This window comes from Ornithodoros turicata, chromosome 10 (assembly GCF_037126465.1).
Source record: "Ornithodoros turicata isolate Travis chromosome 10, ASM3712646v1, whole genome shotgun sequence".
Lineage (NCBI taxonomy): Eukaryota > Metazoa > Arthropoda > Arachnida > Ixodida > Argasidae > Ornithodoros > Ornithodoros turicata.
The window spans coordinates 16,649,555-16,669,911 of NC_088210.1; the positions used below are offsets into that span (position 1 = coordinate 16,649,555).

The 20,357-nt window shown below is 45.1% G+C and overlaps 2 protein-coding genes across 3 annotated transcripts in view; both read left to right on the forward strand.

The window, feature by feature from the left end:
- LOC135370705 (uncharacterized) overlaps positions 1-20,357 on the forward strand; it is a 100,789-nt gene that overhangs the window by 21,465 nt on the left and 58,967 nt on the right. The window lies entirely within an intron of this gene.
- On the forward strand, positions 10,443-20,321 carry LOC135370425 (uncharacterized). The gene is made up of 13 exons (XM_064604165.1): positions 10,443-10,665; positions 12,732-12,916; positions 13,702-13,952; positions 16,000-16,056; positions 16,178-16,288; positions 17,833-17,951; positions 18,040-18,089; positions 18,175-18,254; positions 18,703-18,821; positions 18,968-19,106; positions 19,191-19,234; positions 19,368-19,507; positions 20,181-20,321. Exons 1-13 carry the CDS (start codon positions 10,599-10,601, stop codon positions 20,319-20,321), a joined length of 1,503 nt encoding a protein of 500 aa, XP_064460235.1. The 5' UTR covers positions 10,443-10,598.

Sequence of the window (20,357 nt, forward strand, 5' to 3'; positions counted from 1 at the left end):
CGTTCCGCTAAAGCAAGAAACCTTATTCTCTTTCTGCAGAAGCGGGTCTTGCTCAATGAACCCTCTAGTACTTTGTTCTTCCCGACGAACACATGCACCCTCTACGCATCTCCATCCTTCATCCTCTATCCTCCATCCGTCTTTCTTTTTTTTTTTTGCTATAGTCGTGACGTCGCCCACTTCTGTGTGGCCAGCAACGGCGAGCCGATCCTGCCATTACCCCCTACCCCTTCACTCTTAAAAATGATGGTGGTGGTGGTGGTGGTGGTGGTGGTGGAGGTGAAAGCTCTAAAAATGAACTTCACTGCATAGTACGCTCCTAGCCAACCATCATCTCAAATGATATCGTTATCTGCTCAGATTCGTTGAAAACGGTAGGCGTACGCCTTTTTTGTGACAATTACGAACCGCATAAGTGTCACAAAAAATGCGTACGCCTCCAGTTTTCAACAAATCAGGGAAGATAACGATATCATTCGAGATTATGGTTGGCTAGGAGCGTGATATGCGGTGAAGTTCATTTTTAAGAGTGCACCATGTCGTGATATCGATATCTGCCCTGATCTGTTGAAAACGGGAGGCGTACGCCTTTTTTGTGACAATTATGCACAACATAAAGTCACAAAAAAAGGCATACGCCTCCCGTTTTCAACGAATCAGGGCAGATAACGATATCATTCGAGATGGTGGTTGGCCAGGAGCGGGCTATGAGGTGAAGTTAATTTTTAGGACAACGGCAAGCCCTATCACCACCACCTCATTTTTAGGAGTGTTCTGTTCTGAGAGTGTAGGGGCATCCGAGGCAGCAGTAAGGTTTGCTGCAATTTGCCCATATTATAGTTACAAAGCCGCCGTGTAATATACGACAATCTGGTTTCAGCAAGCGCAAGAGTTTCTCGGACAATCTCGTACCGCGGCTTCAAAGGCATTCCAATCCTTCTTGAAGACACATGGCCACAGAGGTTACAACGAGGCATGTTACCATCTGCATAGGTTCATTACAAAAAAGTTAATTGTCCCAGTGTCATTTCAGTTTGATATTTATCAACCAACCTGGAGAATGGATCCGACAATCCTGATAAAAAACTTACAGGTGAGAGACGATATTCTTTATCCAGTTGCAGAAGATGGCAAATATGTGTCCTCGGCTCGGGAGTACCTTGTTTTCACGTTTCTCTCTCGCTCCGCCTTGGCACGCTTTCTGTTCTGTTCGATCTTCTGTTCTTCACTGAGAGGCCGTTCCCCTGGTCGTCACGTGACCACTTCTTAAGCCAAAACGCGGGACACGTCGCCGGCGCTATACTCTCCCAGTCACTCCTTAGCGCATGTGGCAGTGAGCCCGTCAGTGAAGACGTATGCTGCGCCACTTGCCGGTGCTCCGCGCCGCGTCCTGCGCCGCGCATACACTCTTAAAAATGAACTTCACCGCATAGCACGCTCCTAGCCAACAATAATCTCGAATGATATCATTATCTGCCCTGATTTGTTGAAAACGGGAGGCGTACGCCTTTTTTGTGACACTTATGCTGTTCATAATTGTCACAGAAAAGGCGTACGCCTCCCGTTTTCAACAAATCAGGGCAGATAACGATATCATTTGAGATGATGGTTGGTTAGGAGCGTGCTTTGCAGTGAAGTTCATTTTTAAGAGTGTAGGCTGCTCCAGTGCGGTATCCATGGCGCGAGCTCAGCGCTACCAATGATTTTTTCCGCTCATATCGTACAGAAAATCGTCGGCGTTACCACAATAATGCTGTGGCAATAAAAGTTTCTTAATAAATTCTAGATATTTGAGAGAAAACTAATTAATTATCATCATTAGTTGTTACACCCCCTCTTGATGTCCGCCTCGCCATATAACCCACCTGCAAAGATACGGCATAGTATGCTACTATTGTAGCTTCTGATAAATAAATAAAAATAAATAAGTAAAACGAAAAGAAAGAAAGTAAAAAAGACGCCCTGTATGTCGGCCTGTGCCTTCATGCAAAAGAATAACTGTATTCTCTCGAAGGTTCTGGCACTCAACATCGGTGAGAAGAACGAGAAGAAATCTCATGTTCCTCTTTTTGAAGCCATTGACAGCCTCAACATTCCGATGTCACCATTACGAAGGTACGATGTCCCGTATCCTACCTGAAATAAATTTAACCTGAATAGGTATTTAATTTTGAAACTGTCGGAAACGTTAGAAAATGAATTTAATCGAATCTTGCAGCCGGCTGCGCGCTCCGCAGCTATAATATAGCTGTGGCCCAGTACCTGATTCAATTAATGCATAAGGCGTCGCCTCATTTGTGGCGTCGCTTGTAATAACAGTGTTTAATAATAACAGGTGTCGTTACTTTCGCTCTTCAGGTTGAAACTGGCTTTCTTGGTGGAAATGAGTCGCAGATCAGTGGCACAGCGCGAGTCTTCCAAGGTAACAGTTCCACTTTCCTTTATCCAGTTATACGTTTGATTTATGTTACCTTTATCTATTAAATACGAGTATGAAATGTTAATTAAACGGTTCAAAATGACGGTTAAGCTCGGAATTACACAACGGTGATTCCCACGACGTAGGCAGCATTCGTGATTCATGCGTGTACCTCGACATAGGTATCGTCGCATTACGGTTTGCAAGGATTCGCTCGTATCACGTGGCGCAGTGGTCTGAAGACACATCACAAGTACAGAGAGTAATTGCTATTTCTAAAGTGTCATATTATCCGAGGAGATGTTAAAGGGACACTAAAGTGCAAAAGCATCTCCTCGCAGAATGAAAGTTGCCGTTACCTTGAAAGCAATACAAAAGGAACGGGGTTCATCCGTTGCGTCGTTCGTGACTCATGATCGATAGAAAAAAACGCAACGTACGCTTCTCTCTCCCGGCCTTTCTCAAGAAGCCTGACAGTGCGGAGTGGCCTCGGATTGGTCTCAGCTCAAACAATCTCCTGCGATGAGTGGATGTCTGAGGAGAACCAATGAGAGCCCGCTCTCCATTGTCGGGCTTGTTGAGGAAGAGAGGGAAAGCGTACATTGCGGTTTCGCTCGCTCACAAATCGCGAACAACGCAACGGATGAACTCCGTTCCTTTTGTGCTGGCGTCAGGGTAACGGCACCTTTCTTTCATTCTGTTTTTCGTAATTTCTTTCATTCAATCTTTCATTCCGCGAAAAAAATTCACTTTAGTGCCCCATTAACAAAAAAAAAAAAAAAAGAGTCGCAGATGCGCTCATAGTGAACGATGTGTGACACATATCGTTCACCAAATAGACCTCTGCCTGTTTGTCAACAAATGACGTCATAGTGTTCGACAGCGCCACCAATTTGGTAGAGTTGAACTGTGCTCGAAGCTGTAGGGGCGAAAAGGTCGCGCACGAAAGCCACGGTCTTGAGGGGATTACAATGATCCTTGAAAGGGACGCGACCTTCGGTCCTACTTTTCTTTCAATAGGAGACAGCGTACAAGTGCCCATTCGTCGAACCCAGCCCTCCCTTTCCGATTTGTTTCGGTTTCAGTCTGTCTACTAACGTCATGATGACGTTTCTCGGCTAGAGGTATATTCATTTCGGCTTCGAAAATTGCGTACACTTCTCTCCGTTCGCTCGCGGTTTTTCTTCTGCAGATTTCGAAGCCTTTCTTTTTTTTTTTTCACGGCCACTTCTGCGATGTTAATCGTCGCTTAGGTAATTTCACCATGCGTGGTATTCGCCGTTTTTCAGTCCCTCCTCGTCAAGATGGTGGATGCATTCCGCCTCGCATATCATCAGTTGGCAGACAAGATGCTACAGGAGGGATTCATACCTGAAAAGGACCTTCTCTTTTTCATGACCCACCACGAAGTAGGGCGGCTACTGAACACCAGGAGCGCTACCATCCTTTCCAGGTCGCTTTATGCTTCAGATACTTTCTGTACTGCACAGGTTTGAAATGTCTCGAATACCTATGACCTCCTCCTCCTGTTCCAACGCAGGGCCTACAAGAGGAGATCTGTTTTCCCAAAGGTGTGCGAGTTAGAGTTCCCAGAGATCACAAGGGGACCCATTCATCCCGTAAGCTGGTATAATTATACGGCATACAATTTTTGATTACTTGGTAATAATTGGTAATAGTTAATAATGAACAATACTGCGTTCTAGAAAAGGAGTAAATTGGGGAAAATATAAAATATTACGGCTTTTAGTCCCTTAGATTACAGTTACTCCCCATTTTAGTGCCCTGACCTTAAAATTCACTCCCCACGACGGAAAGTAATTCCTTAATCTCGCTTAAACCACAGCGCATTTGGCGCAGTTTAGGGACTATTTAAAGTGTTGGGGAGTACATTTCAGGCTCAGACGACTAAAATGGGAAGTAATTGTAATCTAAGGGACTATAAGCTGTAATATCTTTCCCAATTTACTCTTTTTTTTACGGTTGCAGTATAGTTTAAAAAACTGTAACACTTGCTGTGTGTTACATCATAGTATTTTTAGCCGCAAAAGGGACAATAGCGGTCGTGGCAATGGATGTAGTCCCCAAAAGGATCGAATTTATCTTTTTACTCGCTAGTGGGATTTATTCATTAGTTAACCCCCGTTTTTTTTTTTTCTTGGACATTATGTGGTTGCATTTGTTTTGTTTTCATAATGTCACTTCAATTTACGTGTAAACTGTCCCCCGCATCTCCATATTTCTCCTTTTCAATCAATAAGTCAATCACCATTTTCACGTCTTCTTAGAGTGATCTATCAGTGTACCCAGCGAATGATGAACAGCATTGGAAATAAAATTTCTATATCTACAACATCGCGCACGTCACCGTCTATCTAAGTCAATAATTCGTGTCTATCTGTCATTATCAATGCCACGTGATTTGGTGCAGGAAGTACAAGAGGAACCGCAGCTCACAGATAACACTACGTTCCTCAAAGGTGAACTGTACACCACTTATAGCAAACTGTGAGATCGCAAAACGTACGGCTGAACAAGCGTCACTTCTCTCGTTTCTCTTTGATTTCGCGGTACAGGGTTCCCCATTAGCAAGGGTTCTGTAGAAGGCACAGCCCGCGTGGTTACGTCCATCGACGAAGCATCCGCTATACAGGTGGGTACTATGTCAATGTGGAAAGTACCTCGTTGGTAATGAACTCAACGTCTCATTCAGCGCGGAGATATCCTCATCACGTACGCCACAGACATTGGATGGACTCCGTATTTTACTCTCATCTCTGGGATAGTCACCGAGCTAGGGGGTCTCCTGTCGCACGGTAAGACCGAGAGTGAAGAGAATAAAAATAAGAGAGCGAGTGCATTTTATGAGAGGTGTGTGTATTTTACTTTGTTGGTGTGAATTTTTTTAATGCGGTAGATTAGAGTCCTCGCTATGAAAGAACCGCGGCGTGTCTGTCTGTGGCCTCGGAAGTGTTGAGAGGTGTTCCTAGTGGAGAGGAGGCTGGGGAGAGGGTGCGCTCTGAAGAGAGGGAGAGTACAGGTGGAGCGCGCGCGCGGAAATAGGTCACTGAGAGAGGAGGACGGAGAGGCTCAGCGAGGGGCTCGTACGCGGTAAGTGGAGAGAGAAGGAGGAAAGGAGAGGGTGCGTGGAGAGTGCAACGCGGCGCGCTAGCAGGGCAGCTGTGGTCGCTGTGGAGGTCGACAGGTTCAGAGGTGTCTGCGTGGGCGTGCCATGGGTTATAAAAGCTGTGCGGAGGAGCTGCGGCAAAAGAAGGCTGGGGCTGCGACACGGCGCCGCCAAGCTAAATCGGAGGAAGCCCGAAAGGCGGCTCATTTGGCTGCGGATGCTGTCTTGCGTTAGAGTTGTGTAGGTTCGTGTGAAGGGTTGTGTAGCGTTGTGGAGAGGATTTCTCAAAGGGTGCTTCGCATTTCCGTCGGACCCACCAGTGGATCGACCTTTTTTTTTTTTTTCTGAAAGGTCGGTTACCATAATCGCATCACAAAAAATGTACACGCAGGATCTGATCCGGGTTGATCCTTACATATACGTGCAATGATTGCTGTTGATTTTAGGATCGCAGCGCAATGCACAGGAAGAGAGGGAGAGAGAGTACGTGATGATTGGCAAAGGGTATGCAAAGGCTACACCGAGTAGTTCTGTCATGCTGCTGCATTTATCCTATGGGTATGCTCGTTAGCGTTAACGTTCGTGCTAGCTGTAATAAATAAGGGATAAAATTGAGGTTCTGATTCTCGTGTCGACAGTCGTCAACTCTAAAACGGGCATTTGACACCTTGCGCTAACAAACTGTACTAAACGGATATCTGTCAGATCTAACGTCAGATCAGAACGGTCAGTATCTCCAGTGGATTTTCTCAGGTCACTACGAGTAATTTATGGTGGCTTAAATCTGTGAACTGGCTTATTTTGGATTGAACGCTGCAATTTTTACCAAAAACAGCGATTGAAAATGCAAAAGACGCCCTGCAGGCGAAAACCGTTGTTTGCAGGATTGACATTACTTGGATTGGATCGGATCGGATTTGATTGGACCCAAAAACGATACGGATGCGCTTAGTAGTCAGAAGCTTCCTGTGTTTGAAATCGTCTGCGGCTCTACGCCGAATCAGATTACCTCGGCACTTTATCATAAGACCATGTAAGCAAGAAGGGACCACTCGGTTTCAATGCACCGTTTTCTTTGGTGCTTCGCGTAATAGTTCAGTCTTCCTCTGGTGAATAAATTTCACATATTGATATGATAATGAGAATTTTTGGCTTTACGTAGCGAGTCAACTACGATCATTCATCAGCGACGCCGTCTGTGGATTAATTTCGGCTTTAACGTGCACTGAAATCTCAGCACTGGGCACACCGTATTTCACACTTCAGGTACAAGGCTTGGTCATTGCGTTTGCTTATTAAACTCTAACTTCAGTAATGAAATTATTTCTCGTAGCTGCAATCGGAATCACCGTTAAGTGCAGTATTATGTGTGACCTCATAAGATGTATGCCTCAGCAACTGTATGCAGCAGAATTTTCAAAATAATTCACAAGAATGCATCCTGCTTCTATTCCCGTTTCAGTGCCTTTTAGTTAATCTTTTGAATTTTTTTTAAATTCTGTGTTAGCGCCGCGAAGCAACTATGGCTATGAGCGGCGCACAGACGTGGACAGATGGAGAGAGGACAGCAGGAAGGAGTGGGGGACAGGGGGATTAGTATGCGTCCTGGGCCGACTTCAGGGGGAACTGTGGGGGACATTCGTCTGGAAAGTCTTCGGAAAACCCAGGGAAAACCTCGGACAGCTCAGTCGGTGACAGGGTTCGAACCCGTGTCACCTTCCAATCTCGGCGTGGAAGGCGATCATCCCAACCATTATGCCACGGGAGCTGGTGCTTTTTTAGTCACACACACTATCTTTGAGACATGTTTTTTTGCGATTCCGAAGTATATTCGTGCTGTACATAAATTCATAAAAATGTATTCCTATGACTAACTGTATAGGAGCTGTGGTTGCCCGGGAGTATGGCTTGCCTTGCATCGTCGGTCTTCACGGAGCTACGAAAGTTTTCAGAACAGGTAAAATATGCGAAGACCTTTCGAAACGGTCGTTAATTGAGTGGCGAATGTCTTATCGTTTGCAGGCGATAGGGTCCACCTGAACGCTTCTCAAGGCGTGCTCCGGAAGATAGATAGCGACTTGAAAAACACGGAGATATAGTATCGTGCCAAGTATTGCAAGCGGATACTTTATCGTATCGAGCGAGCATATATTCATAACGCCATGACATGAAATGCATGCATATAAATATGTTTCATTTGCTTGTCTATTAACTGCTGTAATTATTATTTCTGATCTCTTGGGTATGTAGTATAATTACAGGCGACCATATACTTTTCGCACTAACACGAGATGTACACCGTTTTGCGCCGCCTCCCGTTTTCGACAAATCTGGGGACAGAACGATGCCATTCGGGGACGATGGTTGGCTAGAAGCGTGCTATGCGGTCAAGCTCATCTCCCTCGGTTGCCCACCTCTGTGAGGCCGACAACGGCGAGCCCTTTTCACCACCACCACCACCACCACCACCATCATCATCATCTCCCTCGATCCATCTCGGGCACGCTAGCGGACATCCTCTACACCGGTGGTTCTTCTGCCGATCGTTCCGCTAAAGCAAGAAACCTTAGTGTCTTTCTGCAGAAGGCAGGCCTTGCTCAACGACCCATCTAATACTTTGCCCTCCCCGACGAACTCATGCACCCACTACGCACCTTCACCCGTCCGTCCTTCTTTCTTTCTTTCGTCTTCTCTCTCTCTCATTCTCTTTTTTCTATAGTCGTGACGACGCCCACTTCTGTGTGGCCAACAACGGCGAGCCGATCCTGCCATTACCCCCCCCCCCACTTATGCAGTTATGACACTTGTCACAAAACAGCGTACGCTCCATGATTTATTGAGAACGAGGGGCGAGCGCCTTTTTGCGACACTCGTGCTGTTATGATAATTGTCATGAAACTGCGTACGCTCCATGATTTGTTGAGAACGAGAGGCGTAGCCTTTATGTGATACACTCATGCAGTTATGATAGTTGTTATGTAATGGCGCACGCCCAGCGCTTTCCACAAATCAGGAGCAATAGCCGGCGTTCAGCCAATTTAATTAACCTTTCGTTATCCTCAATTACGTTCAAGTGACCTTTAATTACCGAAGGTAATCGCGGGTTCTCTGAGGTAATCTTGAATTTCATTTAGTTCCCTTTAATTACGTTTACTTGCTTTAATTACTCCCGATTTCCCTTTAATTGGCGTTAATTACCTTTAGTTACATTTAATTACCTCCGGTAAACTATCGTCTGTTCTCGTGGTTTTTGAGAATAACCATGCAGCCGGAGACTTCCCGGTAGGAAAACACTCTCGACCCAGTTCAGATTCTAAACTGAGCCGACAGCGGAAGCAGTTGTCTCCAGGGTTTGGTATAGTTCCTTCGTGTGCGACGTCGCCGATAGGGGACTGCTCGGCCACGAGCTGGAGATTTTAGACAACCATGTTCCCAACAGTAGATAATACGTATGCGAGGCTTCCATGTATCGCCCAGATAGCCTTCCAAATAGCGACACTGAGTTCCACAGGGGAGCAGGGAAGCCATTTTGTTTCCACTCCACACCAGCACCATCCCCAGCGGCCTTTCCAGGAGTAGAGGAGACCTTGGGTTAGGGAAGCGTGTGTTATTATCGTTCGGCGTTATCTAGGTGCTGCGCCCACGAGAGCGTCAAGGTGAAAGAAAATCCAAAGGGGCTGCCAGGCACGCAAACAACGAACGCAGAAGAAAGAGACTGGTGTACCAAAGGGCAGGAAGAGAAAAGAGATAACGCCCATTTTCCCGCGCATTGAATGAAGTATGGCAAACATTGTGACGAAGGCGACGATGATGATGATGACAATAGAATGGGAGACGATCGTCTCGAAATCATGTTTATTCTTTATTTCATTTTTTATTTTTTCACTTTTGAAACAGCACGTTCGTTAAAATATCTGCATGGTTGAATATTTTGCTGCTGCAACTGAGCCGAAACTGAAACCGAAACCGTGTGGACCAAAAACGCAGGGAAGACTGCACACTTTCGACATCGGAGGGCCACTTGCTTTGGAGCAAGCTTTGGAGTGAGAGAGATATGATTGGGGTAGGTGCTGAGTTGGTGGCCCGATCAGCCAGCCGAACCGTCAGAGGATGTAGTTCCATATCGGGACCACTGGCTTTTTTTAAAGAAAAACGAATAAAAACAAAAATCTAACGCTTTTACGTGAAAGAGGAAGTAATTAGTAACGAAGTTCTACAGGAATGTCCCTCGTGTATTGCGTAAAACATATAAAAATTAAATTTTATCGCCCGTTTCTTGATGGCGATCCGCCATCTTGGCTGAGGACCTTACTGACCTAACCCGAGGCACAGTCTCGACGCCCACACCGCCTTGTGCGTTCCTGGGGGGGGGGGGCGCCCCCCCAGACCCCCCAATCTGTAGAACATAACTTAACCTAACCTCACTAAAGTGAGATGATTTAGCCCATTTCAACGACCCTACCTTTCGCAAGACGGCAAGTTTCGAATCCGTTAGGCTTAGCATTCCCGTGTTTCTCCTGCGCTAAAAATGAATCAGATGGGATTGTTTAAATGCATATAAAAAAGCCCTTCTAGTCCATAGAATTTTATAATTCTTACATTTTTAGATTCAGTATATGATCTTCTTCCACTTCTACGCAATATTTACTTTCCTAACCGTTTCAGTAATTTTTAAAAACAAGTGGTCCCGATACGGAACTACACCCGTTTCAAGGGTCTGTTCAAGGTCTTCCACCTACCCGTCCACCCCTATTACACTCGACTTTCAGTACATTGTGCTGCCTGGAAAGGATGACAGACGTATACTTTTCTGTGACGTATATTACACAACTACGCCCTTCGGGGAAATGAGCCTGTCGTAACGTGTTTCGAAGCTGAGTCCAAAAATAGTACATACCAGACACGTGTGCACGATAGCAGCTGTGAAAGGTACTCAGGCGCGCTTACCACTGATAGCATATATCGCCGCCGGCCGCACGAGAAGTGGGGCAGTGAAGCGTGCCCCTCCCCCCTCCGTGACGTTATTGTTTAGGGAGTACTCCCAGAGCGAACATGAAGACATTCATTCTTGCTATTCTTGCCTGGTTTCTGGGATTGCGTTTTGAACATACTCAGAAAGGTGAGAGAGCACTTTTTTTCATTTCTTCCCAGCTTTATACTTACTTGGCGTGCACTTGACGTCACACCATAGGTTTACACGTGCTTCTTCCCTCTTTCTGGTGAACCGATGCACCCCACCGCAGTACGTCGTTCATCTTTCCCCTATTTCTGGAGAACCAGCGCACCCTATCGCACCCCTCCCCCTTATTATTATTATTATTATTATTGTATCTTTTCCTTGCAGAAAGAGCCAGTTCACATATTTTTAAAGCTAAATATTGCTGCTTCACCGCAGAACAAGACAAACCACATGCCGTCTTTGTAGTAGAGAGATTTTTAGTGCACCATACGGCTGTCGCCCTTGTGTACGTAAGAGATATCGCGGTGGTTCTGCGCCATGCGTGAAGCTCTCTCTCTCAATGTTTTGCGCATGTGCCGAACCACCGGCGCCATCTCTTACGTCAGTGATTTATCCAGACCCCCCTAAACCCCCCGCCCCCCAAATGTTCAGTGACACCCCCCTAACTTTTTTCATCTGTGTACAGGCGTCGTCACCCTGAACCATACCTGGGTAGTAATGTCATTACTCTAATGAAATTACAGTAATGAATTGCTTTTTCTGGTAATTTGTAATGTAATGCATTACTTTTGACATTATATAATTTGTAATAGAATTTAATTACATTTGGGTAGTAATTTTAATGACATTACTCATTAGTTTTTATAAAAGAATCGAGTGTGTGTTCTGTGTTGGCACTTGGCAGAAAGAGAATTGCCGACTGGCGATTTAAAAGAATTCCAATGCCCACTATGAACGGTGACGCACGCAATCGGCACAGAATAAAATATGTATTGTTTTTACAACGTAGTGTTGTCTAGCAACGAATTTCCACATCCTCAACATCGTTACGATTAAACTCGTAGTAATGACTTTGTAATGTCATTACTTTTTCTTAGTAATTGTAATGTAATTTCATTACATTTCAATTGCAGTAATGAGCAATGTAATTTAATTAAATTCTAACTGGAGTAATGAGTAATGTAATGTAATTACATTTTAGAAGTAATTTACCCAAGTATGCCCTGAACCGTAGCGCAGGAGCGCGTGGCATGCTCGCATGCCAGTGCCACCTTGTGTCGATGATGCGGCGTGCTGGGGCGGAGACCCTGGGGCCCTGCTACAGAAGTGCCCCCTCTCGACTGGGGCATGGCAAGCACGCACGGAAAATCTTCTCAGTTAGCTATCTGCAGACACTTCAACGATAAGAAGAAGAAAATCACTATACGAGCAAAAATATCAGTGTTCCTTTGGCGTATTTGCATCCACACAAACACGTTACCAAATCTTCCCTCAGCGCCATGAAACAAACAAAAAATTTCGTGATAACACATATCATAGTGAACAGAACGCTCAGAGCGAAGATGGGTGAGCCTACAGTGCTTGCATATGCCTCAAGCTTATTTCAGAATATTGTGCCCCTCAAGCTCGCCCTTCCGCAAACCAGCATTTAGATAAAGCATGGCATATAACGCGCGCGCAATTATTGTGCCTGTTTTGCGAGGGCGTAAGGTGATACTCTACATCAGGTGATCCACTCGTACCATGCCAATTACCCTGAGCTCAACCGATCGAGAGGAGGCGCTCTTTTACCATGGTCTCAGAGCCTCCACCCCAGCATCGGCACAGGGCGGCGCTGACATGCAAGCAGGCCACGTGCTCCCGTGGCGACGGCTGTACCTCCTACAGGGGGTGCCCTTGCGAGTTCATCTTCAGACCAGTGTCAGTAATGATATGTTAAGCTGTAATGACGTAACTATAATAATAACCCCCCCCCCCCTCAGTTTTTTCTAACACCCCTCTATGCTTGGGATTCTGGATACACCGCTGTCTAATGTATTCGCAAAGGCGATAGCGGACAGTGCACTAAAACTCACTCTGGTGATTTGGTGGGACATGTGTGTTAATCGCCCAGATCGATCGCATTCTATAGTTAACGTGGTCTGATTTGTCCGTCGTCGGGATATTATTCTGGATGAAATGGCAACTTGTCGATGTGCATGTGATCATGCCGGTTCATTTTCCAGACCTTGGACTCCTGTGGAACCGTATATTGTGTTACTTGTACCTTCGTTACCTGTTGTGGAACCGGAAATGGAAGATTCCCCGGCGTGCCTTTTTCGCGGAAAAGAAGGACCCGTACACCGATGGGATTCTTTTACCAGATGCGGAATGGGAGATGGAGCGGCCGACACTCGACAGACTTGGCAGGGTAAGGTACTAATTCGTCTCATAGCAGCAACACACACAGGACAAGGACAAAGAGTAAACGAGAACGCACCCTAACAAATGACCTTCACCACATAGCACGCTCATATATCCAACCATCATCCCACGACTGATGTCGTTTTTTCCCTAGATTTTCTTAGGAAGGGTGGGGGGTGGGGGGCGTACACCATTTCTGTGGCATTATGCAGTCCACAATTACCACCAAAACAGCGTGCGCCCCAACCCAACCGTTTTCATCGAATCAAGGGAGGAAACGTTGTCATTCGGGTCATGATGGTTGGCTAGGAGCGCGCTATGCGGTGAAGCTCTGTTTATTTTAAAGTGTAGTAAGGGTAAGTTACATGCATACATACATATACATACTATGATGATGTGGATGATGATGCAAAATGACGTGCACATTACTTGTGATACTCCATCAAACAGAAGGGTAAATAAAGGGTAAATAAAGTAGGTTGTTGTAGAAAAAGCGTGTCAGCCTTTTTGAGGGGCGACGGGCTGCACAGTCTACAAACGGAACTTCACCGCATAGCACGGTGAAGGCAAACCTTTGCACACAATGATACCGTCATCACTCCTGGTTTGTGGAAAGCGAGAGGAGCTTACGCCTGTTTGTGACAGTTAACGTAACCACAGTAGTGGCCCAAAAAGGTGTATGCCTCCCGTTTTCAGCAAATCGGAGGGGGGGGTGTTATTCGGGAAGCTGGTCCGCAAAGAACATACGTTATTTGGTGAAGTCCTCTTGGAAGATTTTCTTGTCCCTTCCAGAAGAAGGACGAGATGTTCCTTTGCGGAACGAGGACCACAGGAGAGTGCTTCGTCATGAGAGTTAGCAGAAGACGTGGCCGCTGCCTCGACCTGTGGATATACTTGCGAATGAAGAATGGCGATCATTACGAACTTGTGGAACACTCCCTGCTGGATCTCAGCGGGAAAGAAGGCTTTGCCGCGAAAGGGTTACGAATCGAATGTCTGGCCCCGATGAGACAGTGGAGAATAGCATTCAACGGCCTCATGAGGTAAGAGGAAAGCAGTCGTCAACTTACACGCTGACGATTGACGTCTTACTGCACAATGTACAGTGCTGGACAAAAGTTTACGGAACATGCTCCGGCACGTTCCTTCCTTCATGTGACACGCTAGCAGCGAATGAGACTGTAAGGAGGGAAGGGTAATGGTAATGGAAACAGAAACGGTATAGTATTACTGAAATTGGAGATGGTAACGATAGCGGAAATCCATACCACGGTCCTCCATTACCGGAAACAGAAACGGAAACAAAAGTTATCGTCTGGTATTGAATTCGGGTAACAGTTATTCCTGTTGTGCGAGTGTACATTTGAGTGATTTTTAGTTTTGTATTTTGATGACTTTTGATGAGCATGGAAACGAAGCGCAATATTGGATTGTGAGGGTGCATCCCTCACTTCCCTCATCCCAGTCCTCCTAACTCCATGACATCAACACATGACTACACACCACCATAGCACGAGGATGACAACCTACAATATTTAGTTATTTATTTTTACTTTATTTGCATTTCACCGTGGCTATGGCAGCATTATTTACTACTGAGAGCGTCCACTTATGAATGTGACATTGAATGAAGGTCACGCCCATCTTGGGTTGCTGGATTTAGAGTACCTGAAGACAGAAGACATGTTCCCACATTTTTTTTTTAGTTCTTGCAAGTTGCGTGCATCCCAACAACGTAAAATTACTTGTGTAGTGTGACACCGAAGCAGCACTTGGGCAAAACAGGGTGCTGACAGAGCCGGACAGGCTGTCCTCCCACAGCTCTGTAACACCCGTTCCACTACCAGAAACAGTAACAGAAACGTAACGGAAATATAGCAGTGACGAAAATGGAAACTGTAATGAAAGTACAGCCGTTACCCTTCCCCGACTGTACGAACTTGACATGTGCCTAGGTAACCCAGTCACCTGTTTGCACCATTCACTGCTAGTGTGCTACTCTCAGGAAGGAACGTGCCAGAGCGTATTCCGTAAACTTTTGTCCAACACTGTACTAAGGTACTATCAACTAATTACTATGTTACTACTAATACAAAATTATTAACTATTAAGTTACAACGTAGCAAGAAAATAAGTACAGTAAAACCTCCATTGTCTGACACCTCCCTATCTTGGACAATTCCACATATCGGACAACATTTCATTGCACCGACGGGCACGCATTGGAGATACACGGGGACAAAATTGTCTATGTCGGACACCTCCCTATTCCGGAAGTAGGACAGGGTTTTCCCAGCTAAGCCAGACAGAAGCCCGGCCAAATTCTCAGTCTCAGCCCATCTTTGCACCGAAGATACTTAAAAAAAAACAGTGCCCTTGACTTTCACCTTTTTTTCTTTCCTATACACTGGTCTCAGAGTTTTGTTATTTTAGTTTTTGGAGTCCAAAAAGGATGGGCACTTGTATTTGGTTTGTCTAGAGCCGTACGTGCACTGCACCAGGGCAATCAAAAGTGGGCTGATGCTTCAGAGACAAGTCCTTGAGCTTAATTCCAAGGGGGTTTAAACTCTCGAGCAAGCAGCATGCTGCTCGAAAAGCTCCAAAAGTAATGCCGTTGAGTGGAATCCGTGCGGGATTGAATCTACCAAAATCAGCAATAGATATCAGTGAAATAAGAGCGTGAAGAGGTATCAGGTGTCACTAATGACCATGAATTCAAGAAGAGGGACATTTCTGGCAACACAGCTGTGTTCTTTTCCATCTTTTGTTTCCCTTATACATTCTGTAACTCGGACACCTCCCCAAGTAGGACACATTTCGGATGCACCGAGGGTGTCCAAGACAGGGGAGGTTTCTATATACCCAGGTGGAAATTTTTAAGAAGCACTAAGAACAGTGTAACTCTCTTTACTGTATAAAAAAACATAGCTCCACCAGCTGCAGCCATTAATAAACATTCATATTGACACATAAAAAAAAAAAAAAAAAAACGCGCACCTCTTATTTTCAGCAAATCAGAAGAGAGAACGTTGCCTTCCTCAATGACGGTATTATGTGATTCTCTGCTTAGAATTGACCGTTCATTCGCAGATCCCCGACGAGTGATGACTCCAGCACTTCGAGCCTACACGTCCAGCTGAATTTTCTGTACGTGTTCTGTGTAGTCGTCTCTTAAATTTTACGAGTGCAATCCCAACTTGGTTGAGAAAATTATCTCGAAGTGCATTTTGAGACAGGATTATCAATTATGCATTCGTTCGCCTGACAGGTGGAAGGCTTCTTCGCATGTGGTCGACATCCAGGCCAATGCGTCCCATGAGTCTATACTTGAGAGCTGCCTTGTGGAATCGCTAGGACAGACTATCTCCAACTGCGAACGGTAAGTCGGACGGCTCTGCAGGTGGGTACATTGTAATCCAAAGAAATGTTGAAAGATGGAAGTCACTGAAAAGGTTAGCCAGCTGTAGGACTCGAACCCACATCTTCTGGATTGCCGGTCCAGGGACCAATTGAGCTAAGCTAACACGCCTTCTCAGCGACTTCCAGGGTGCGTCATCTGAAGGGACATACCAGCCACTCTCTCTCACTCATCCTCCTTTCACTCTTACATTTTTGCTCACTCACACACACATACGACGGGGTCGACGCATGCGGTCGCTGGAAGTCGCTGAGAAGGCGTGTTACCTTAGCTCAATTGGTAGAGCCCTGGACCGGCAATCCGGAAGATGTGGGTTCGAGTCCTACAGCTGGCTAACCTTTTCAGTGACTTCCATCTTTCATCGTTAATTTCTTAAGCAAATTGAGGGTTTGTATGTATTTGTCCCTTCTATGTTGTTCCATCCTCAGAACATCAGTTCTTTCATTGTCCAAAGAAATGTGGTTGTGACTCGTAACATGTTGATACAAAATTGCTCTTCGAATCGTCCCTCGTCGCGAAGTTGTCGTGAAACGTGACCAGTGATATCATTACAGTCATGCGAGCGACGACGCTCCAATCAGGGTCGGCACTTTCCACCTTTTTTGTTTCCTTACTCTCCCAGTTTGTTTCGTGTAGCCGATGACATTTTTCTAAACCAATCAGTGGGCTGTACCGTAATGAACAACTCTCAGAACAGAGCTTCACCGCATAGCACATTGTCCAACAGCCGTTGACACGAATGATAGCGCTACTGCTTCTGATTTGAAGAGTGAGGGGAGGGGGGCATACGCCTTTCTGTAGCAATTTGGATATACGATAATTGCTACAAAAAGGCGTACGCCCCTCATTCTTTTAAAATTGGAAGCGATAACCCTAACTTTCGTGGCAGTGGCTGGTGCATAACGAGAGCCTGAAGTTTTCGGGAAATATTTTTTCTAAATTCGGGGGGTAAAAATCGGGTAAATAAACATGTGCACTAAATTCATGTGAATTCGGGTGAAAAAACTTCCAGTATGCTAAATTCGGGGTGAACTCGAGCTCAGTTACTCAACTAACTGTAGTGGTTTGGTACAAATGGTGATGTAACTGAATTTTTCTGCCAAACAAGTAAATTAATGCATTCCTACAGACATCCCAGTGAGGGCAATTTGCCAGGTAAAAATCGGGTTTCACCCTAAAGAGGCAACCTCCAATTCGGGGTGCAAATTCGGGGAAGAATCGGGTAAAACCCTAAAACTTCAGGCTCTATGCATAACGTGCTATGCGGTGAAGTTTTGTTCTGGGAGTGTAGCATGTTGACAGAAAACTTCGAACAGTCCCTCCACGAGAAGATGCATTCATTTTGTTTCAGGCTTTTTTTTTTCGTTCTTCTCTCTCCTTTTTTTCTTCCGTCCCTTCCATGCTCCTTTAATGTCCCAGTACGGTCCCAGTAACCGCCAAGTAACACAAATGCAAATGAATATAGCCAAGCGAGAAAGGGTCTAAAGCTCTCTTTACGATTATAGTGTATACCAACTCATCGACGGATACGAACAACGGGGTCAACTCATGGGCACCGTTGCGATAGGCGACGAAAAAGAAACTGAGATGTACCTTTGGGGTACCAGACAACGACTGAAAGGAAGTAGGTGTTATTAACAGCTAAATATGATCGTCTCAGTTTGAGTTCTCTTACTGGCCCTTAATGAAATAAGTGACTGCTTCCATTGCAGGTGTCACTGAAAGTGTCACAAAAGCTGGTCACGTGTTCGGTCACACAAGGGTAAGATATTTTTCGTTGGCGCTGCCACCATTTGACGAAAGGTTATCGAGTAGATTGTACTAACCAAAGTGATTAACGTCTATAGGGTGCACAGAGCTTTCATTTAGCCTGCTATCACCAGAATACTGGCTACGGGAATTCTGAGGACACGCCAGATACGTCAAGGTACGTGAAGAAAGATGGAGCGGCGGCCAAAAGTCTTGTATCACTTCTGTGTCCAAGCACACCTCGTGGTGACATATCTTGTGTGTTCTGTTCAGAGTTTCGGGATAGTCTTAAATATCAATTTCTGTAGGGAATTCTGGTAGCTACCATTGTAATGGTTAAATGTGCTTGTACATGAAGCATTGGCAGCTTAGGGTTCTTCATTTACGTGTTTTATGACTTTTCAAATTTGGCAGTGGGGGTGGGTGGGGGTGAATAGGGTGCTATTTACACTGTACGAGCTGTCCCTCACTTTAACTCATTCATCTGTTTGTATCTTCTGTGTATAAGCACCCCGGTGTAGCCAGGTCGACTTCGTCGCAATTCTCATCCCCATTTTTGTCTTTAGCACATCATTATCACTATCATCACGAAGTTTGAAATATCATATGTTTTTCAAATGTTTTAGATTCATCTACGGAAGCCTACAGGCAGCGGATGGCTTAGTGGACCCAGTGACCGAAATCTTGCCTTCGGAACTCCACATATCTGCGTTGCTGGACGCACCTAGTTTTTGCATAAGAGCAGGTGCAAAACGTGATTGCAATGACAGTAACATTTCTTCTTGTTCCATACTTTGGAAGGCATACTAGTATTTACTCGATTTTCTTTGTCGCTGTTATAAATTAAATCTTTGCTTCTTGGTTCCGATTATTCCTTTTCTCCTTTGTCAGGCGAGACGCATGAGATCCAGATCAAAGATGCCGTCACTTTAAAGCGTCATGTTGCAGAGCCTGATGGCACGCAATTGCTTTATATCGAATTCACGTACGACGGGGTACCGGGATCCGGCTTAGGTATTCTAGATATAAGGTAAGGTGGGTTACACGTACTCCACTAATCACTCATCTTGTTCAGTCATTGCAATCATCATCCTTCCAATGTCTTATCTTCCAGTTCACCGAGGCCATTTGAAACGTTGAAACTAAATGCCGGTTTGCGTAAGTTAAGGCGGCTCTTATTGGCTGGAGTGGAAATATTTATTTATTTAAATATTTAATATCTTTATAATGTTTACATCATGAATATTCGTTCCCGTGATCGGAATAAATCTCAGCGACCTTCCTCTTCTAGTTACACAAGACGAGAGTTGTCCATCCACCGTTCCCTTTGTAGCCAATATTTGCGATGACGTCTGCAGATATACCAGTGTTGCTGGTGGGAAAGGGTCATCGTTATGTCTTCTGAACACTATCTCCGAGGAAAATAAAGGGGTATGTGACTATATATGGTATAACTGAAGAACTGAATTAGTTGATTGGCCACGTCCCAAGTCAAAGCAGGAGCATGTCGTCCTGTCCGCGCATCTTTGCGAATGATTTGGTGCGTCGTCGAGTACCCGAAACTTTGAAGCCTCAATTTCGGGACTTTTTTGCGCAGTTCCATTTGCAATATCGAGCGCATTTCTTGGTGGATCTGACTAAGTCCGCTACATGCTCTCTAATTCTGTAAAAAAACAAAAAAAAAAACAAAAAAAATAACGTTAGGTTGACTTGGGAGAGTTCAATTAAAGATATTAAATTTATTTTAATTAAAATCAAATTAAACTATTTTTCCAAGGTGGCAAATTTAGTTGCCACGCAAATGCCGTTGACCGCATATTTTTCCGTCGCCCGATTTTTTATAAAGTCCGAATGACACGTTTTGTGAAACACCCTGTATATATATATTGTCATCTGTAGGATGGGACAAGCGCCGTGCTTGCCCACATCGCATTACAAAAATAGTACTGTCCTCACCCTAAAAACGAAGAGCAGGCACTAACAGCTTTGTCTCTCTCCCCAGCGAACATCCTATCCTTTGTTTGCTCTGATGCTGGTCTACTCTTCATGTACTTGTGAATGAGTTCATGTTCAGTTACTACAATCCCCTGATACCTGCAAACAGGTCTTCAAAGTTCCTGGTGGAGTCATTGTCACAACAGCCGCGTACGACTTGTTCTTGAGGAACGGTCCAGCGAAACTGTTGCAGTCCATCTTGCAAGAAGCTCATGGGTGTGTAGATTCAGTGTTTCTTCTTCAACATTGATTCAGTGAACATTTGATTTTGAACTAGTCAATTTGA

Excerpts from the sequence above, each read along its gene's own strand:
- LOC135370425 (XM_064604165.1), top strand. The coding sequence starts at position 10,599 with ATGAAGACATTCATTCTTGCTATTCTTGCCTGGTTTCTGGGATTGCGT. Across the intron at positions 10,666-12,731 it reads TTTTGAACATACTCAGAAAG|ACCTTGGACTCCTGTGGAAC; the intron begins GTGAGAGAGCAC and ends TTCATTTTCCAG. Across the intron at positions 19,235-19,367 it reads GAAACTAAATGCCGGTTTGC|TTACACAAGACGAGAGTTGT; the intron begins GTAAGTTAAGGC and ends TTCCTCTTCTAG.